At 49.6% G+C, this 18,686-nt stretch overlaps 2 protein-coding genes across 2 annotated transcripts; both read right to left on the bottom strand.

The window, feature by feature from the left end:
• Positions 1 to 304: 304 nt before the first annotated feature.
• On the bottom strand, positions 305 to 11,298 carry LOC131940565 (uncharacterized). The gene is made up of 5 exons (XM_059299255.1): positions 11,223 to 11,298; positions 9,697 to 9,882; positions 2,723 to 2,977; positions 2,040 to 2,188; positions 305 to 1,156 (listed from the first exon to the last, which is right to left on the bottom strand). The coding sequence occupies exons 2-5, from the start codon at positions 9,830 to 9,832 to the stop codon at positions 938 to 940; spliced, it is 759 nt and encodes a 252-aa protein (XP_059155238.1). The 5' UTR covers positions 9,833 to 9,882; positions 11,223 to 11,298; the 3' UTR covers positions 305 to 937.
• Positions 11,299 to 12,581: 1,283 nt separating this feature from the next.
• Positions 12,582 to 17,965, bottom strand: LOC131940584 (uncharacterized). The gene is made up of 5 exons (XM_059299284.1): positions 17,893 to 17,965; positions 16,393 to 16,541; positions 15,544 to 15,798; positions 13,706 to 13,854; positions 12,582 to 12,894 (listed from the first exon to the last, which is right to left on the bottom strand). The coding sequence occupies exons 2-5, from the start codon at positions 16,538 to 16,540 to the stop codon at positions 12,667 to 12,669; spliced, it is 780 nt and encodes a 259-aa protein (XP_059155267.1). The 5' UTR covers position 16,541; positions 17,893 to 17,965; the 3' UTR covers positions 12,582 to 12,666.
• Positions 17,966 to 18,686: the final 721 nt, after the last annotated feature.

Genomic DNA, 18,686 nt, shown 5'->3' with positions numbered 1-18,686 from the left:
AACAAAAATCTAAAAACGTTAGTCAACATTTTCATTCTCATATCGATAACACAGTTTTAGATGCTTGTGCACTGCCCTACAACTGCTAGCTTGAGTTTCACACAACTGCTACCCTAAGTACCAGACAACTGCTACCCTAAGTACCAGACGATTGCTACCCTAAGTACCAGACAACTGCTACCCTAAGTACCAGACAATTGCTACCCTATAGCCACACTTACGTCGTATGTTGTCGAGCTAAAATTAATTTGTCCATAACACCCAACAAGCAAAAATAAAACAACGTCAAACAAAGTAGTCAACAAACACATCATTTTTTATTACAGTTATTTAATCTTTTTCCAAAGAAATATTTTATTATTTGAACATGCCCAAGCCTAGACTACAAGACATTTAGCCACTTGCGCTCATTGCTATCATAATCATCGGGCACACAGAGAACATTGAACATTTCACAGAAATATTGAAAAAACAAATTCGAACAAAAAAATGGTGTTAAGGATGTGTTCAACAACAAATATCCAATCAAAAGACTCCAGATTAGTAGATTAATGTGAACAATAGGCATAAAAACATGGAACAATAAGGTCATGTGTCAGTCAATAAAGGTTAGATCATAAGGTCATGTGTCACAGTCAATTAAGGTCAGATCATAAGGTCATGTGTCAGTCAATTAAGGTCAGATCATAAGGTCATGTGTCAGTCAATTAAGGTCAGATAATCAGGTCATGTGTCAGTCAATTAAGGTCAGATCATAAGGTCATGAGTCAGTCAATTAAGGTCAGATAATCAGGTCATGTGTCAGTCAATTAAGGTCAGGTAACAAGGTCATGTGTCAGTCAATTAAGGTCACATAATAAGGTCATGCGTCAGTCAATTAAGGTCAGGTAACAAGGTCATGTGTCAGTCAATTAAGGTCAGATAATAAGGTCATGTGTCAGTCATCAAAGGCCTGGAACAGCGGGGTCATGAACTCTGTGAGGTTGATGATCTGCTCAATGCCGAACCTGCTCTTGCAGTGACCTTTGACCGTGAGCATGGGCTTTCCGTTGCTGTCGATGGTAAATCCGCTGCAGGGTGTGAAGATCTTGGTGACACATTCGTGGAATGTCTCGAGAACCTCCTTGTCCTTCTTGTGGACATACGAGATAAAAATCTGTTGGAGAGGTCACGTGACGTTTGATGATAGTTGACATGACATTGACATTTGATGATAGTTGACATGACATTGACATTTGATGATGGCTGACATGACATTGACATTTGATGATAGTTGACATGACATTGACATTTGATGATGGCTGACATGACATTGACATTTGATGATGGCTGACATGACATTGACATTTGATGATGGCTGACATGGACGAGAGTAGGCATGGCATGGGCATTTGACGATAGCTGACATTGAATTGACATATGACGATACTTGATATGGCATTGACATTTACAAATGATACATGTCAGTAACTCTCACTCGAAAGTAACATCTCCCCAGAGAACATGACACAATCTTACCAAATATGACGTTTACCTACCAAACGTGACAACAACCCACCCAGCAAACGTGAATAAAACTCCCCGTTAAAGCTGGCCTCCTTATGACCCCCCACCCCACCCTCCCACCCTCCCCTCTCCCCCACCCCACTTACCTCCCCATCAAACGTGACGTTCATCTCAAACTCCCCATTAAAGCTGGCCTCTTTATGACCCCCCACCCCCACCTCCCCCCCACAACACCCCCCACCCCACCCCCCACCCCCCCCCACCCCCCACCCCCCCCCCCACCCCACTTACCTCCCCATCAAACGTGACGTTCATCTCAAACTCCCCATTAAAGCTGGCCTCCTTATGACCCCCCACCCCACCCCCCCACAACACCCCCCACCCCACCCCCCACACCCCCACCCCACCCCCCACCCCCACTTACCTCCCCATCAAACGTGACGTTCATCTCAAACTCCCCATTAAAGCTGGCCTCCTTATGACCCCCCACCCCACCCCCCACACCCCCACCCCACCCCCCCACCCCCTCTTACCTCCCCATCAAACGTGACGTTCATCTCAAACTCCCCATTAAAGCTGGCCTCCTTGACGGCCAGCTCAGCTCGGACAGTGAAGCCGGGCTGGACCACGATGTTGGTGTCCACGCCCCACATCAACCTCTCCTCGTACATGATCCTCTTGCCTGCCCGCACACAGGGACATTGTTAATCAGGGGTCATCCTAATCAGGGGTCATCTTAATCAGGCGTCAACTCAATCAGGAGTCACCTCAATTAGGGGTCACCTCAATCAAAGGTCACCTCAATCAGTGGTATATTAAATTAGGGGACCCTCAATCAGGAAAATCTACCCAAAAAATCTACCGGGCAGTAGTTGTCTGATTTTAATGAGTTGTCTCTCCTAGATGGGTTGCTGTCTCCATTGGGTTGCTGTCTCCAGCTATCAAACCTCATCTTCCCAGGGGTTCGAACTCCGGACTTTTGGGTTTAGCAAGAATGACCTCTACCGGCCCGAACTCTCCGACCCCTAATCAGGGGTCACCTTAATCAGGAATCACGAGTCAAATCAACCAGGGGTTTAGTTTGTTATGGGCCTACATTTAGGATCACGTTTTTTTTTTGTTTCTTACATCTACCAAATCTAACTACATTTTTTTGTTTACATTTTAAAAGGCAACTTCCTCCCAAAAAATACGCCTCGATGTTAAAAGTTTTAACCTTTTTCTGTTTTTAGCTCCGAGTTAAAGGTAGCGTTGACCTTGGCCAACTCTTCAGGGACCTCAATGTTGAGCTCAATGTCGCCCGAGTACGTGTAGGTCTTGGTCATTGCGATCTCGTTGATGGAGAGAGACTCTCGCTCCGTCTTGAGCATGAACTTCTTGGCCTTCATCGAGGTGTTCTCAAAGTTGGCCGAGAACAGGATGTTAACATCTTCATTGGGCTCCATCTTCTTCTTGGTGTACCTGGTGGGCCCTGGGGGAGGGGGGGGGGGGAGACATTTAGAGGCGTGTGTACTTGGTGGACCCTGGGGCGGGGGGGGGGGAGACATTTAGAGGCGTGTGTACTTGGTGGGCCCTGGGGGGGGGGGGGAGACATTTAGAGGCGTGTGTACTTGGTGGGCCCTGGGGGGGGGGGGGGAGACATTTAGAGGTGTGTGTACTTGGTGGGCCCTGGGGGGGGGAGACATTTAGAGGTGTGTGTACTTGGTGGGCCCTGGGGGGGGGGAGACATTTAGAGGTGTGTGTACTTGGTGGGCCCTGGGGTGGGGGAGACATTTAGAGGTGTGTGTACTTGGTGGGCCCTGGGGGGGGGGGGAGACATTTAGAGGTGTGTGTACTTGGTGGGCCCTGGGAGGGGGGAGACATTTAGAGGTGTGTGTACTTGGTGGGCCCTGGGGGGAGACATTTAGAGGCGTGTGTACTTGGTGGGCCCTGGGGGGAGACATTTAGAGGTGTGTGTACTTGGTGGGCCCTGGGGGGAGACATTTAGAGGCGTGTGTACTTGGTGGGCCCTGGGGGGAGACATTTAGAGGCGTGTGTACTTGGTGGGCCCTGGGGGGAGACATTTAGAGGTGTGTGTACTTGGTGGGCCCTGGGGGGAGACATTTAGAGGCGTGTGTACTTGGTGGGCCCTGGGGGGAGACATTTAGAGGCGTGTGTACTTGGTGGGCCCTGGGGGGAGACATTTAGAGGTGTGTGTACTTGGTGGGCCCTGGGGTGGGGGGGGAGACATTTAGAGGCGTGTGTACTTGGTGGGCCCTGGGGGGGGGGGGGACATTTAGAGGCGTGTGTACTTGGTGGGCCCTGGGGGGGGGACATTTAGAGGCGTGTGTACGTGGTGGGGTGGGGGGGGGTGACATTTAGAGGCGTGTGTACGTGGTGGGGTGGGGGGGGGTGACATTTAGAGGCGTGTGTACTTGGTGGGCCCTGGGGTGGGGGGGGGAGACATTTAGAAGCGTGTGTACTTGGTGGGCCCTGGGGGGTGACATTTAGAGGCGTGTGTACTTGGTGGGCCCTGGGAGGTGACATTTAGAGGTGTGTGTACTTGGTTGGCCCTGGGGTGGGGGAGACATTTAGAGGTGTGTGTACTTGGTGGGCCCTGGGAGGGGGGAGACATTTAGAGGTGTGTGTACTTGGTGGGCCCTGGGGGGGAGACATTTAGAGGTGTGTGTACTTGGTGGGCCCTGGGAGGGGGGAGACATTTAGAGGTGTGTGTACTTGGTGGGCCCTGGGGGGGGGAGACATTTAGAGGTGTGTGTACTTGGTGGGCCCTGGGGGGGGGGAGACATTTAGAGGTGTGTGTACTTGGTGGGCCCTGGGGTGGGGGAGACATTTAGAGGTGTGTGTACTTGGTGGGCCCTGGGGGGGGGGAGACATTTAGAGGCGTGTGTACTTGGTGGGCCCTGGGGGGAGACATTTAGAGGCGTGTGTACTTGGTGGGCCCTGGGGGGAGACATTTAGAGGTGTGTGTACTTGGTGGGCCCTGGGGGGGGGAGACATTTAGAGGTGTGTGTACTTGGTGGGCCCTGGGGTGGGGGAGACATTTAGAGGTGTGTGTACTTGGTGGGCCCTGGGGGGGGGGAGACATTTAGAGGTGTGTGTACTTGGTGGGCCCTGGGAGGGGGGAGACATTTAGAGGTGTGTGTACTTGGTGGGCCCTGGGGGGGGGGGAGACATTTAGAGGTGTGTGTACTTGGTGGGCCCTGGGGGGAGACATTTAGAGGTGTGTGTACTTGGTGGGCCCTGGGGGGAGACATTTAGAGGCGTGTGTACTTGGTGGGCCCAGGGGGGAGACATTTAGAGGTGTGTGTACTTGGTGGGCCCTGGGAGGGGGGAGACATTTAGAGGTGTGTGTACTTGGTGGGCCCTGGGGGGAGACATTTAGAGGCGTGTGTACTTGGTGGGGTGGGGGGGGGTGACATTTAGAGGCGTGTGTACGTGGTGGGGTGGGGGGGGGGTGACATTTAGAGGCGTGTGTACGTGGTGGGGTGGGGGGGGAGACATTTAGAGGCGTGTGTACGTGGTGGGGTGGGCGGGGGGGTGACATTTAGAGGCGTGTGTACTTGGTGGGCCCTGGGGTGGGGGGGGGAGACATTTAGAGGCGTGTGTACTTGGTGGGCCCTGGGGGGTGACATTTAGAGGCGTGTGTACTTGGTGGGCCCTGGGAGGTGACATTTAGAGGTGTGTGTACTTGGTGGGCCCTGGGGTGGGGGAGACATTTAGAGGTGTGTGTACTTGGTGGGCCCTGGGAGGGGGGAGACATTTAGAGGTGTGTGTACTTGGTGGGCCCTGGGGGGTGACATCTAGAGGCGTGTGTACGTGGTGGGGTGGGGGGTGACATTTAGAGGCGTGTGTACGTGGTGGGGTGGGGGGGGTGACATTTAGAGGCGTGTGTACTTGGTGGGCCCTGGGGGGGGAGACATTTAGAGGCGTGTGTACTTGGTGGGCCCTGGGGCGGGGGGGAAATTTAGAGGCGTGTGTACTTGGTGGGCACTGGGGGGAGACATTTAGAGGTGTGTGTACTTGGTGGGCCCTGGGGTGGGGGAGACATTTAGAGGTGTGTGTACTTGGTGGGCCCTGGGGTGGGGGAGACATTTAGAGGTGTGTGTACTTGGTGGGCCCTGGGGTGGGGGAGACATTTAGAGGTGTGTGTACTTGGTGGGCCCTGGGGGGAGACATTTAGAGGCGTGTGTACTTGGTGGGCCCTGGGGGGAGTCATTTAGAGGCGTGTGTACTTGGTGGGCACTGGGGGGAGACATTTAGAGGTGTGTGTACTTGGTGGGCCCTGGGGGGAGTCATTTAGAGGCGTGTGTACTTGGTGGGCACTGGGGGGAGACATTTAGAGGTGTGTGTACTTGGTGGGCCCTGGGGTGGGGGAGACATTTAGAGGCGTGTGTACTTGGTGGGCCCTGGGGTGGGGGAGACATTTAGAGGTGTGTGTACTTGGTGGGCCCTGGGGTGGGGGAGACATTTAGAGGCGTGTGTACTTGGTGGGCCCTGGGGTGGGGGAGACATTTAGAGGTGTGTGTACTTGGTGGGCCCTGGGGTGGGGGAGACATTTAGAGGCGTGTGTACTTGGTGGGCCCTGGGGTGGGGGAGACATTTAGAGGCGTGTGTACTTGGTGGGCCCTGGGGGGAGACATTTAGAGGTGTGTGTACTTGGTGGGCCCTGGGGTGGGGGTGACATTTAGAGGCGTGTGTACCTGGTGGGCCCTGGGGGGAGACATTTAGAGGTGTGTGTACTTGGTGGGCCCTGGGGTGGGGGAGACATTTAGAGGCGTGTGTACTTGGTGGGCCCTGGGGTGGGGGAGACATTTAGAGGTGTGTGTACTTGGTGGGCCCTGGGAGGGGAGACATTTAGAGGCGTGTGTACTTGGTGGGCCCTGGGGGGGGGAGACATTTAGAGGTGTGTGTACTTGGTGGGCCCTGGGGGGAGACATTTAGAGGCGTGTGTACTTAGTGGGCCCTGGGGGGGGGAGACATTTAGAGGCGTGTGTACTTGGTGGGCCCTGGGGTGGGGGAGACATTTAGAGGTGTGTGTACTTGGTGGGCCCTGGGGGGGGAGACATTTAGAGGTGTGTGTACTTGGTGGGCCCTGGGGGGAGACATTTAGAGGTGTGTGTACTTGGTGGGCCCTGGGGGGAGACATTTAGAGGCGTGTGTACTTGGTGGGCCCTGGGGGGAGACATTTAGAGGCGTGTGTACTTGGTGGGCCCTGGGGGGGGGGGAGACATTTAGAGGCGTGTGTACTTGGTGGGCCCTGGGGGGGGGAGACATTTAGAGGCGTGTGTACTTGGTGGGCCCTGGGGTGGGGGGGACATTTAGAGGTGTGTGTACTTGGTGGGCCCTGGGGGGAGACATTTAGAGGCGTGTGTACTTGGTGGGCCCTGGGGGGGGGAGACATTTAGAGGCGTGTGTACTTGGTGGGCCCTGGGGTGGGGGAGACATTTAGAGGTGTGTGTACTTGGTGGGCCCTGGGGGGAGACATTTAGAGGCGTGTGTACTTGGTGGGCCCTGGGGGGGGGAGACATTTAGAGGTGTGTGTACTTGGTGGGCCCTGGGGGGAGACATTTAGAGGCGTGTGTACTTAGTGGGCCCTGGGGGGGGGGAGACATTTAGAGGCGTGTGTACTTGGTGGGCCCTGGGGTGGGGGAGACATTTAGAGGTGTGTGTACTTGGTGGGCCCTGGGGGGGGAGACATTTAGAGGTGTGTGTACTTGGTGGGCCCTGGGGGGAGACATTTAGAGGTGTGTGTACTTGGTGGGCCCTGGGGGGAGACATTTAGAGGCGTGTGTACTTGGTGGGCCCTGGGGGGAGACATTTAGAGGCGTGTGTACTTGGTGGGCCCTGGGGGGGGGGGGAGACATTTAGAGGCGTGTGTACTTGGTGGGCCCTGGGGGGGGAGACATTTAGAGGCGTGTGTACTTGGTGGGCCCTGGGGGGGGAGACATTTAGAGGCGTGTGTACTTGGTGGGCCCTGGGGGGAGACATTTAGAGGCGTGTGTACTTGGTGGGCCTTGGGGCGGGGGGGGGGAGGGGGAGACATTTATAGGCGTGTGTACTTGGTGGGCCCTGGGGGGGGGAGACATTTAGAGGCGTGTGTACTTGGTGGGCCCTCGGGCGGGGGGGGGAGACATTTAGAGGCGTGTGTACTTGGTGGGCCCTGGGGGGGGAGACATTTAGAGGCGTGTGTACTTGGTGGGCCCTGGGGGGAGACATTTAGAGGCGTGTGTACTTGGTGGGCCCTGGGGGGAGACATTTAGAGGTGTGTGTACTTGGTGGGCACTGGGGGGGGGAGACATTTAGAGGCGTGTGTACTTTGTGGGCCCTGGGGGGGGGGAGACATTTAGAGGCGTGTGTACTTGGTGGGCACTGGGGGGGGGAGACATTTAGAGGCGTGTGTACTTTGTGGGCCCTGGGGCGGGGGGGGGAGACATTTAGAGGCGTGTGTACTTGGTGGGCCCTGGGGGGGGGGAGACATTTAGAGGCGTGTGTACTTGGTGGGCCCTGTGGGGGGGGAGACATTTAGAGGTGTGTGTACTTTGTGGGCCCTGGGGGGGGGAGACATTTAGAGGCGTGTGTACTTGGTGGGCCCTGGGGGGGGGGGGGGGGAGACATTTAGAGGTGTGTGTACTTGGTGGGCCCTGGGGGGGGGAGACATTTAGAGGCGTGTGTACTTGGTGGGCACTGGGGGGGGGAGACATTTAGAGGTGTGTGTACTTGGTGGGCCCTGGGGGGAGACATTTAGAGGCGTGTGTACTTGGTGGGCCCTGGGGGGGGAGACATTTAGAGGCGTGTGTACTTGGTGGGCCCTGGGGGGGGGGAGACATTTAGAGGCGTGTGTACTTGGTGGGCCCTGGGGGGAGACATTTAGAGGTGTGTGTACTTGGTGGGCCCTGGGGGGAGACATTTAGAGGCGTGTGTACTTGGTGGGCCCTGGGGGGGGGGGAGACATTTAGAGGCGTGTGTACTTGGTGGGCCCTGGGGGGAGACATTTAGAGGTGTGTGTACTTGGTGGGCCCTGGGGGGAGACATTTAGAGGCGTGTGTACTTGGTGGGCCCTGGGGGGAGACATTTAGAGGTGTGTGTACTTGGTGGGCCCTGGGGGGAGACATTTAGAGGCGTGTGTACTTTGTGGGCCCTGGGGGGAGACATTTAGAGGCGTGTGTACTTGGTGGGCCCTGGGGGGAGACATTTAGAGGTGTGTGTACTTGGTGGGCCCTGGGAGGTGACATTTAGAGGTGTGTGTACTTTGTGGGCCCTGGGGGGAGACATTTAGAGGTGTGTGTACTTGGTGGGCCCTGGGGGGAGACATTTAGAGGCGTGTGTACTTGGTGGGCCCTGGGGGGAGACATTTAGAGGCGTGTGTACTTGGTGGGCCCTGGGGGGAGACATTTAGAGGCGTGTGTACTTGGTGGGCCCTGGGGGGAGACATTTAGAGGCGTGTGTACTTGGTGGGCCCTGGGGGGAGACATTTAGAGGCGTGTGTACTTGGTGGGCCCTGGGGGGAGACATTTAGAGGCGTGTGTACTTGGTGGGCCCTGGGGGGAGACATTTAGAGGCGTGTGTACGTGGTGGGGTGGGGGGGGGAGTCATTTAGAGGCGTGTGTACCTGGTGGGCCCTGGGGGGGGGAGTCATTTAGAGGCGTGTGTACTTGGTGTACCTGGGGGGGGGAGTCATTTAGAGGCGTGTGTACTTGGTGGGCCCTGGGGGGGGGAGTCATTTAGAGGCGTGTATACTTGGTGTACCTGGGGGGGAGTCATTTAGAGGCGTGTGTACTTTGTGGGCCCTGGGGGGGGGAGACATTTAGAGGCGTGTGTACTTGGTGGGCCCTGGGGGGGGAGAGATTTAGAGGCGTGTGTACTTTTGGGGCCCTTGATGATAGTTAAAGACGTGTGTTTGCCGACACCTTTTACAAATGTCATTTCAATAGACCTGCATTCAAGGTGTGCAAAGACCTAGATTTCACAATGGCGTGGGTTGCATAAATCAAAACCAACATGTATGAGTGAATGGACTCACCAATATGTATGAGTGTTTGAATTAATGGATGAACTGGCCATCATTTGTAGATATATGAATGAATTCTCATCAATATCAGCATGAATGTATAAACGAACTCATCAAAATATGTTCCCTTGTGAATGATTGAAGACATCAGTGAGTGTTTATGTGTGATTGTAGCCACTCACCAAACGTCACAATCATGTTACTCCAATTTAAAACCGGATGTTTCCGGTCGGCCAGTCTCTTCTGCTCGGCGTCCAGCAAGCTGTCGAAGTAATCCTTGGCCAGCTTAGAAATGTCCACGTGAAGCTCATCCGCCATCTTCCTCTACCGCAACGCGTGACCTTGACAGTGACTCTTGGATTTCAAGGCTACCGAGGGGTAAAGGTTAGATACAAGTGCTAGTATAGCAGCACCAGTAACATAGCAGTAATCAGGGGCGGAACTACCATACCGCCAGACCCCGCAATGCGGGGGGGGGGGGGGGGCCAGGACGTTTAGAGGCCCAGTTCCGACCAAAAAACAATGCATTTTTTTTTTCAAAAATTATGTTTTCATGCATCTTGAAAATGGTTTTGTAAAAAAAAAAAAAAACAGGTCTACTATAGCAGAGATTGTTGCGTAGAAAAATATTTTTAAATCTACAAGAGCTATAGTTTGAAAGTAGGTAAACATTCACACTACTTCCATGACTTCTTTAAAATAGGGATGCCCACAAAGCTCATTTAAATAATTTTGTACTATGTATATTAAAAAGCAATTGATTCTCTGAATTGTTACTTAAATAAGTCGTACTATACAATAGTATAGCTATAAAAATCAATGTTTTCAAAATTGATATTATAAAAGCCAAAAATGAAAAAAATAAACATAACGCGAGAAACCATTCACGAATTAAGCTAACGTCTTTATATATTTTTGACCAGCATATTTAAGACACCACCTTTGGCTTCAAATGAGTTTGAACTAAATTTTTTCTGTTTTGTTCTCTCAGAATGGTTATATATTGCAATGAAGTAGACTAAATTACTCAGTTAGGATATATATATATATATATATATATATATATATATATATATATATATATATATATATATATATATATATATATATATTATATATATATATAGGGGCCCTAGATTTTTCTTTGCGGGGGAGCCTTTGATTTCTAGTTCCGCCACTGGCAGTAATCGTTATGGTTGAACAATTTCTAGTTGACAGACTTGGTGGAGAGCCACGAGTGAGCCAACGTTTCCTTATATATATATATATATATATATATATATATATATATATATATATATATATATATATATATATAGCCTGGTCTTAGCCTTGGCTTCAGTCTTACCCTAGACTTGGCTATAACCCTAATCCCAACGTCACAATATTTCGATATTAGCAATAGGTACTAGATGGGGATCTTAACCCTAAATCTGTTTTATCTTTCCGGTGGTACGATTAGACATAGATCTAGAACTATTTTTTAAATGTAGATTTAGATTCTACGTCGTCAGAGTTCATCTCGTCCCTTAGACCTAGATAGGTCCTAGAACTAGAAATTGCATTTAGAAATCTAGATTTAATTTCTAGATAAATTAATCTACTCAAACCTTGATCACTGGGAACATTATTTCGGAGATAAATAAACATAATTAATTAATTATTAAGATTTAATGTAAAAAGATTTAATGTAAAACATTTGTTTTACCAATTATAAAAAAAATTAAGCTTTCTCTAATGAAGTTCTCTAACTTGTGCATTTGTGTATGACTGTACCTTGTATTCGTTCTAACGCTATTTTATTTTAATCGTTCGTAAATGGTGCTAAAATGTGCCAGTTTTTATTTGAAAAGTTGTGCAATATATTAGATCTATGGAGGTGTGAAATTTAACAAAGTTTGTGCTTTGTTTTCACCGTACCCTTTGTTTTTATCTTTGTTAAATGTATGTTTACTGGTGTGAAAAGATGCCGTGTCTGTTCATGTGAAAGTCTGTTACAAATGTGCTCTGATTTGCCAATGCTATTGTGTGCTGTGTAAAGGTAAGGGATGGTGTGTTACAACGTGCAATGATGTGCTGTTATATGCTTTTTACTGTTTTATAAGCTCTTTCTGATGTCCCACAGTCCGTTTGTTTACAAAAGAGCAAATAAATATGTAAACCTAGTAGCGATTGGTCAAATCAGTCAGGTGAGCTACAGTTCACGAATGTTGTTTACAAGCTTTCGCGACACAACGCTAGACAGGTCTCGCCTGTACAATAGCAGATAAAAACAAAGATATGTCGCCACGGTATCAGGTAAACCTAAACTTTTTGTTAGAAAAGCATACAAAGAATTGATATGGTATTAACTGCTTCTAAAAATTCAGCCAGCTTTGTTGATGTGTGATATCAAGTACTGGCTAGCTTTGTTGATGTGTGATATCAAGTACTGGCTAGCTTTGTTGATGTTTGATATCAAGTACTGGCTAGCTTTGTTGATGTGTGATATCAAGTACTGGCTAGCTTTGTTGAGGTGTGATATCAAGTACTGGTTAGCTTTGTTGATGTTTGATATCAAGTACTGGCTAGCTTTGTTGATGCCCATAAACCAGTTCCATTTTTTATTTGAACTGTTTCATTGTTAACTGCTTCATGATCATGCCGGCTCACAGTCTGCTTAGATTGAGTTAAATTATGTGCTCACCTACACCTGCCCAGGTGTTTCAATGTCTACGTGTTAGGTGTTTCTTGCAGACTTTTTTATCCGGGGGGGGGGGCACTTGATATATGCACGGGGGGGGGGGCGGACACTGGTAAAATTATGTTTTCTATGTAAATTCCATTTCGTTCGGGGGGGATGGAGGTTGAGATGCCTGGAAGAAACTCTGGGTTCAATATGTACTTGTTCAGGTGCTTTAGTGTGTACGTGTTCATGTGTTTCTCTGGTTCTGTCCTTACTTTGACGCGAGAAGGACGAGTCTAGAGTTAAACGAAATTTTCATGACGTTAAGCACAAGCGAGAGATTGACATAAAAACACAAATCTACAAAAATCTTTTTTATTTTTTCTAATCAAAATACACATTGGAAACTACAAAAATCTAACCGTGATCAAAAGAAACATTTGGTGAACAGCGAGACCTACACGTGATACCCAGAGTACCACGTGACCTAGCTAAAGACCAGCTGATCAAACTCCCTCCTGGGCACGTTGCTCTCCCTGACCCGGACGAACTGCTCCACGCCGTAGCGGCACTTGCACCTGCCCTTGACCAGGAAGGTCGGCCGGTTCCGGTTGTCCATGAGGAATCCTTTGTCCGGCGTGAAGATGGAGCTGACCACGTCCTGGAAAGAGTCGATGACCTCATTGTTTTTCTTGTCGTAGTACGTGACAATCACCTGACCGGAAGTGACATCATGCAGGATTTTAACACAGTGTGACCAAAACACGTTCGATATGAAGCAGATCTAATGACTACGTGATATATCAAAACAAACCATACGAACTAGGCACTGCACACTGACCAGCTACCACCCACTGACCAACTAGTGACCAGCTACTGACCACAGCCCAACTACCACCCACAGCCCAGCTAGAACCCACAGCCCAGCTAGAACCCACAGCCCAGGTAGAACCCACTGACCAGCTACCACCCACTGACCAACTAGTGACCAGCTACTGACCACAGCCCAACTACCACCCACAGCCCAGCTAGAACCCACAGCCCAGCTAGAACCCACAGCCCAGCTAGAACCCACAGCCCAGGTAGAACCCACTGACCAGCTACCACCCACTGACCAACTAGTGACCAGCTACTGACCACAGCCCAACTACCACCCACAGCCCAGCTAGAACCCACAGCCCAGCTAGAACCCACAGCCCAGCTAGAACCCACAGCCCAGGTAGAACCCACTGACCAGCTACCACCCACTGACCAACTAGTGACCAGCTACTGACCACAGCCCAACTACCACCCACAGCCCAGCTAGAACCCACAGCCCAGCTAGAACCCACAGCCCAGCTAGAACCCACAGCCCAGCTAGAACCCACAGCCCAGGTAGAACCCACAGCCAAGGTAGAATCCACTGACCAGCTACCACCCACTGACCAGCCATCACCCAATGACCAGCTACTGAGCACAGCCCAGCCACCCACTGACAACCCACTGACCAGCTAGAACCCACTGACCAGCTAGTGACCAAGACTTACCACGCCATCGAAGGTGGTGAGCATCTCAAAGTCCCCGTCGTACATGTCCTCCTGGACGACCATCTCGACCCTGATGGAGTGGCCAGGCTCGACCTCCAGTCTGGTGTCCAGTCGCCAGATCAGCTCGTGCTCGGTGATAGCCTTGGTGCCTGTAGGACGACACGTCAGACAACTCATCTGTCATATAGCACATATGTCGTATAATACATCAGCCATGAGATCCCCCCCCAACCCTCCCTCTACAACTACTGGACATATTTACTTTTCTCTGTCCTGACTTCAGCCTTGAGACCCCCCCCCCTCTACAACTACTGGACATATTTACTTTTCTCCGTCCTGACTACAGCCTTGAGACCCCCCCCCCCCCTCTACAACTACTGGACATATTTACTTTTCTCTGTCCTGACTTCAGCCTTGAGCCCCCCCCCCCCCCTCTACAACTACTGGACATATTTACTTTTCTCTGTCCTGACTTCAGCCTTGAGACCCCCCCCCTCTACAACTACTGGACATATTTACTTTTCTCCGTCCTGACTTCAGCCTTGAGACCCCCCCCCCCCCTCTACAACTACTGGACATATTTACTTTTCTCTGTCCTGACTTCAGCCTTGAGACCCCCCCCCCCTCTAAAACTACTGGACATATTTACTTTTCTCTGTCCTGACTTCAGCCTTGAGACCCCCCCCCCCTCTACAACTACTGGACATATTTACTTTTCTCTGTCCTGACTTCAGCCTTGAGACCCCCCCCCCTCTACAACTACTGGACATATTTACTTTTCTCTGTCCTGACTTCAGCCTTGAGCCCCCCCCCCCTCTACAACTACTGGACATATTTACTTTTCTCCGTCCTGACTTCAGCCTTGAGACCCCCCCCCTCTACAACTACTGGACATATTTACTTTTCTCTGTCCTGACTTCAGCCTTGAGACCCCCCCCCCCTCTACAACTACTGGACATATTTACTTTTCTCTGTCCTGACTTCAGCCTTGAGCCCCCCCCCCCCTCTACAACTACTGGACATATTTACTTTTCTCCGTCCTGACCTCAGCCTTGAGCCCCCCCCCCCTCTACAACTACTGGACATATTTACTTTTCTCCGTCCTGACCTCAGCCTTGAGCCCCCCCCCCCCCTCTACAACTACTGGACATATTTACTTTTCTCTGTCCTGACTTCAGCCTTGAGCCCCCCCCCCTACAACTACTGGACATATTTACTTTGTCCTAACTTCAGCCTTGAGACCCCCCCCCCCCCTACAACTACTGGACATATTTACTTTTCTCTGTCCTGACTTCAGCCTTGAGCCCCCCCCCCCCCCCCCCTACAACTACTGGACATATTTACTTTGTCCTAACTTCAGCCTTGAGACCCCCCCCCCCCTCTAAAACTACTGGACATATTTACTTTTTTCTGTCCTGACTTCAGCCTTGAGACCCCCCCCCCTACAACTACTGGACATATTTACTTTTTTCTGTCCTGACTTCAGCCTTGAGACCCCCCCTCTACAACTACTGGACATATTTACTTTTCTCTGTCCTGACTTCAGCCTTGAGCCCCCCCCCCCCCTACAACTACTGGACATATTTACTTTTTTCTGTCCTGACTTCAGCCTTGAGACCCCCCCCTCTACAACTACTGGACATATTTACTTTTCTCTGTCCTGACTTCAGCCTTGAGCCCCCCCCCCCCCCCTACAACTACTGGACATATTTACTTTTTTCTGTCCTGACTTCAGCCTTGAGACCCCCCCTCTACAACTACTGGACATATTTACTTTTCTCTGTCCTGACTTCAGCCTTGAGACCCCCCCCCCCTCTACAACTACTGAACATATTTACTTTTCTCTGTCCTGACTTCAGCCTTGAGACCCCCATTTGCCTTGACCACAGAGTCCGGTGCCTTGATGTCCAGTTCGACGTTGCCGCTGTAGGTGAAGATCTTGCCGAGGTTGATCTCTGACGTCGATGTGGTCATCCTCTTGGTGCGGAGCTTGTAGGTCTGGGCGGAGGGGGTCGTGTTGTCAAAGGTCGCGGTAAACACCACATTCGTGTTGGGCATCTTGGGGGTGTCGCGTCTGGTGTACTTGGTGGGACCTAACGGTGACAACACATTGACCTAAGGGTGACAACACATGGACCTAAGGGTGACAACACATTGACCTAAAGGTGACAGCAGCGTGACCTAAAGGTGACTAGGGCGTGATCTAAAGGTGACTACAGCGTGATCTAAAGGTGACAATAGAGGCCCTGTAGGCGACCACATAATTGGGCAAAGATAAGTTTAATTAACAGTGCATGGACTTACAGGTGATAATATAGAATGTATTAGCGTATTCAATGTCACCTTCACAACGTGATCTTCCCACCTGAGTGACACCCACACCTAGATGACAGCCACACACCACACACAAATAGATGACAGCCACACACAAATAGATGACAGCCGCACATCCACGTGACAACCACACCTATATGTTAGTCACACATCCACACGCCCCACACACCTAGATGACAGCCACACATCCACCCGCCCCACACACCTAGATGACAGCCACACATCCACCCGACCCACACACCTAGATGACAGCCACACATCCACCCGCCCCACACACCTAGATGATAGCCACACACCCACACGCCCCACACACCTAGATGACCGCCACACACCCACACACAGCAAGCACGTACTATATTTGACCCTCATCAGGTTCCACAAGATGACAGGTTTCTTGAGGTCCGCGTGCCGCCTCTGCTCGTGGTCAAGGAACTCGGTAAAATGGTGCCGGACCAGCTTGGTGATGTCCACAACATTGCGGCGGTGTTTGCTTGTAGGCATTCTGGAACACACCAGGGTCAAGGTCACTTATCCAGTCGGCACACCAGGGTCAATGTCACTTATCCAGTCAGCACACCAGGGTCAAGGTCACTTATCCAGTCAACACACCAGGGCCAAGGTCACTTATCCAGTCAACATACCAGGGTCAAGGACACTTACTCGTGTTGGAGTGTAATTTCAGTTTTATAGTAGCATGTCAGCGTCGACATGTCGGGGTGTCATGTCACTGTCGGGGTGTCATGTCACTGTCGGGGTGTCGTGTCAGTCATATTTCTACAATACACAACAGTGTTTAAGCGTTAGGCACGTGACTAGGACTCAGCGTTTCTTACAGACTTTTTTTCTCCGGGTGGGGGGGGGGGGGCACTTGAAATTTTCGGGGGGGGGGGGCGGTAGACTTTCTACGGGGGGGGGGCTGACACTGTTAAAAGTATATATTTTCTATATAAATTATATAAATTTCGTTCGGAGGGGGGGGGGGGGCGGTATAATCTTTTGTAGAAGAGATGCCTGGAAGAAACTCTGCTAGGACTTGACAAGGGCTAGGGTGATTAAACTAGCTAAGGTGGCTAAACTAGCCATGGTGACTAAACTAGCTAAGGTGGCTAAACTAGCCATGGTCACTAAACTAGCTAAGGTGGCTAAACTAGCCATGGTGACTAAACTAGCTAAGGTGGCTAAACTAGCCATGGTGACTAAACTAGCTAAGGTGGCTAAACTAGCCATGGTGACTAAACTAGCCATGGTGACTAAACTAGCCATGGTGACTAAACTAGCTAAGGTGACTAAACTAGCTAAGGTGGCTAAACTAGCCATGGTGACTAAACTAGCTAAGGTGGCTAAACTAGCCATGGTGACTAAACTAGCCAAGGTGACTAAACTAGCTAAACAAAATAATTCAAGCGTCTTGTCGACGTTTGTCATTTCATCAAGTAATTTTCAACATCTTGGTGTCAAAACAGTTGTCAAAATGTTGGTAACTGTCAAATATCAAAATGTTGGTAACTGTCAAATATCAAAATGTTGGTAACTGTCAAATATCGAAATGTTGGCGATCATTTCTAATATTGTAACTAGAATATAATATAGAAATTTTCTTTTTATTCTAGCGAGATCTAGATCAGTTAGATCTAGATCTAGTCAAAAGATTGGTGACAATCTAAGAATCTTCTTATAATAGAGATCTAAGTAGATCTAGATCTAGAATAATCTAGATCTAGATCTAGTCAAAAATTATTTAGAATGTTAAAGTTGTTACCAATCAAATCTTAATGGTTCTGAATAAAGAACAAACAGCGGAAAAATTGCCATTACAAAAATCCCACAAAGATAGCTCATGTGACTAAACTTACCTCTAGTAGCTTTAGAAACTGATCTAGTTTCAGTTTAAACTTGTTTTTAATTCCAACTCTTCTTGTCGCATGAGTTCACTATATGTGCTCAACCGTGCGAGGGTTTGACCCGCATGAATTTATGGTGTGAAATGTGTATATAAAGTCTATACTAACAGGCTGGTCAATGCACTAACAAACCGTTCAGCTCTGTATCTCCTTGCGGCGACCATAGTAAAAGAGATCACCTGTAAAATGTTTATTAAACATTTCGTGAGTGACCACTGTTGTTATAACTTATTTAATTTAATGCATTGTTAGGGTTTTTACTTCTTATAAATTAGCTTAGTTCGAATTAAAAAAAAGATAAAATACTATAATTATAAGGTTTTAAATGCACCGAAAATAAAAGTTGGAAGATTTTTTTTTAATCAAAACTTTTGTTCGCTAAATTGAGAAGATTTTAGGTGCGGTCAAAACTTTTATTAAAGTAAGCTTTATTTGCATATCCCAAAGTTTTTTTTTATATATTTGTTTTATTTTCTCCTTTTTGTCCGTGGAAACCTACGGTCCGTGACAGAGTTCACGGTTGTGAAGAGGCTGATCAAAGAATCACTTTAGATTATTTTTATTATCTCCCCATATGACGGCTGTCAAATATTTCACACACGGCTGAGCGAGTAGTGCCTTTTAAATGAAATGTATTTTTTTTTAACTATGTAGTTTGTATTTTTATTTTATTTTTAAAAGTTCTAATTACACAGTAATGTTGATATTGTTGTGTTGACTTCTGAAATGCACTTCTCTGAGGTTCC

The sequence above is a fragment of the Physella acuta genome, unplaced genomic scaffold, assembly GCF_028476545.2.
Source record: "Physella acuta isolate Inbredline_101_S28 unplaced genomic scaffold, ASM2847654v3 ptg000322l, whole genome shotgun sequence".
Lineage (NCBI taxonomy): Eukaryota > Metazoa > Mollusca > Gastropoda > Physidae > Physella > Physella acuta.
This window is presented reverse-complemented; position numbering and strand designations above follow the sequence as displayed.

Coding starts and splice junctions, on each gene's coding strand:
- LOC131940565 (XM_059299255.1), bottom strand. CDS start 9,832: ATGGCGGATGAGCTTCACGTGGACATTTCTAAGCTGGCCAAGGATTAC. Junction 2,189..2,722: donor GGAGCTAAAAACAGAAAAAG/GTTAAAACTTTT, acceptor GTGTGCGGGCAG/GCAAGAGGATCATGTACGAG. Junction 1,157..2,039: donor ACGTCACGTTTGATGGGGAG/GTAAGAGGGGGT, acceptor CCTCTCCAACAG/ATTTTTATCTCGTATGTCCA.
- LOC131940584 (XM_059299284.1), bottom strand. CDS start 16,540: ATGCCTACAAGCAAACACCGCCGCAATGTTGTGGACATCACCAAGCTG. Junction 15,799..16,392: donor CCTGATGAGGGTCAAATATA/GTACGTGCTTGC, acceptor TGTCACCGTTAG/GTCCCACCAAGTACACCAGA. Junction 12,895..13,705: donor TCACCACCTTCGATGGCGTG/GTAAGTCTTGGT, acceptor ACTTCCGGTCAG/GTGATTGTCACGTACTACGA.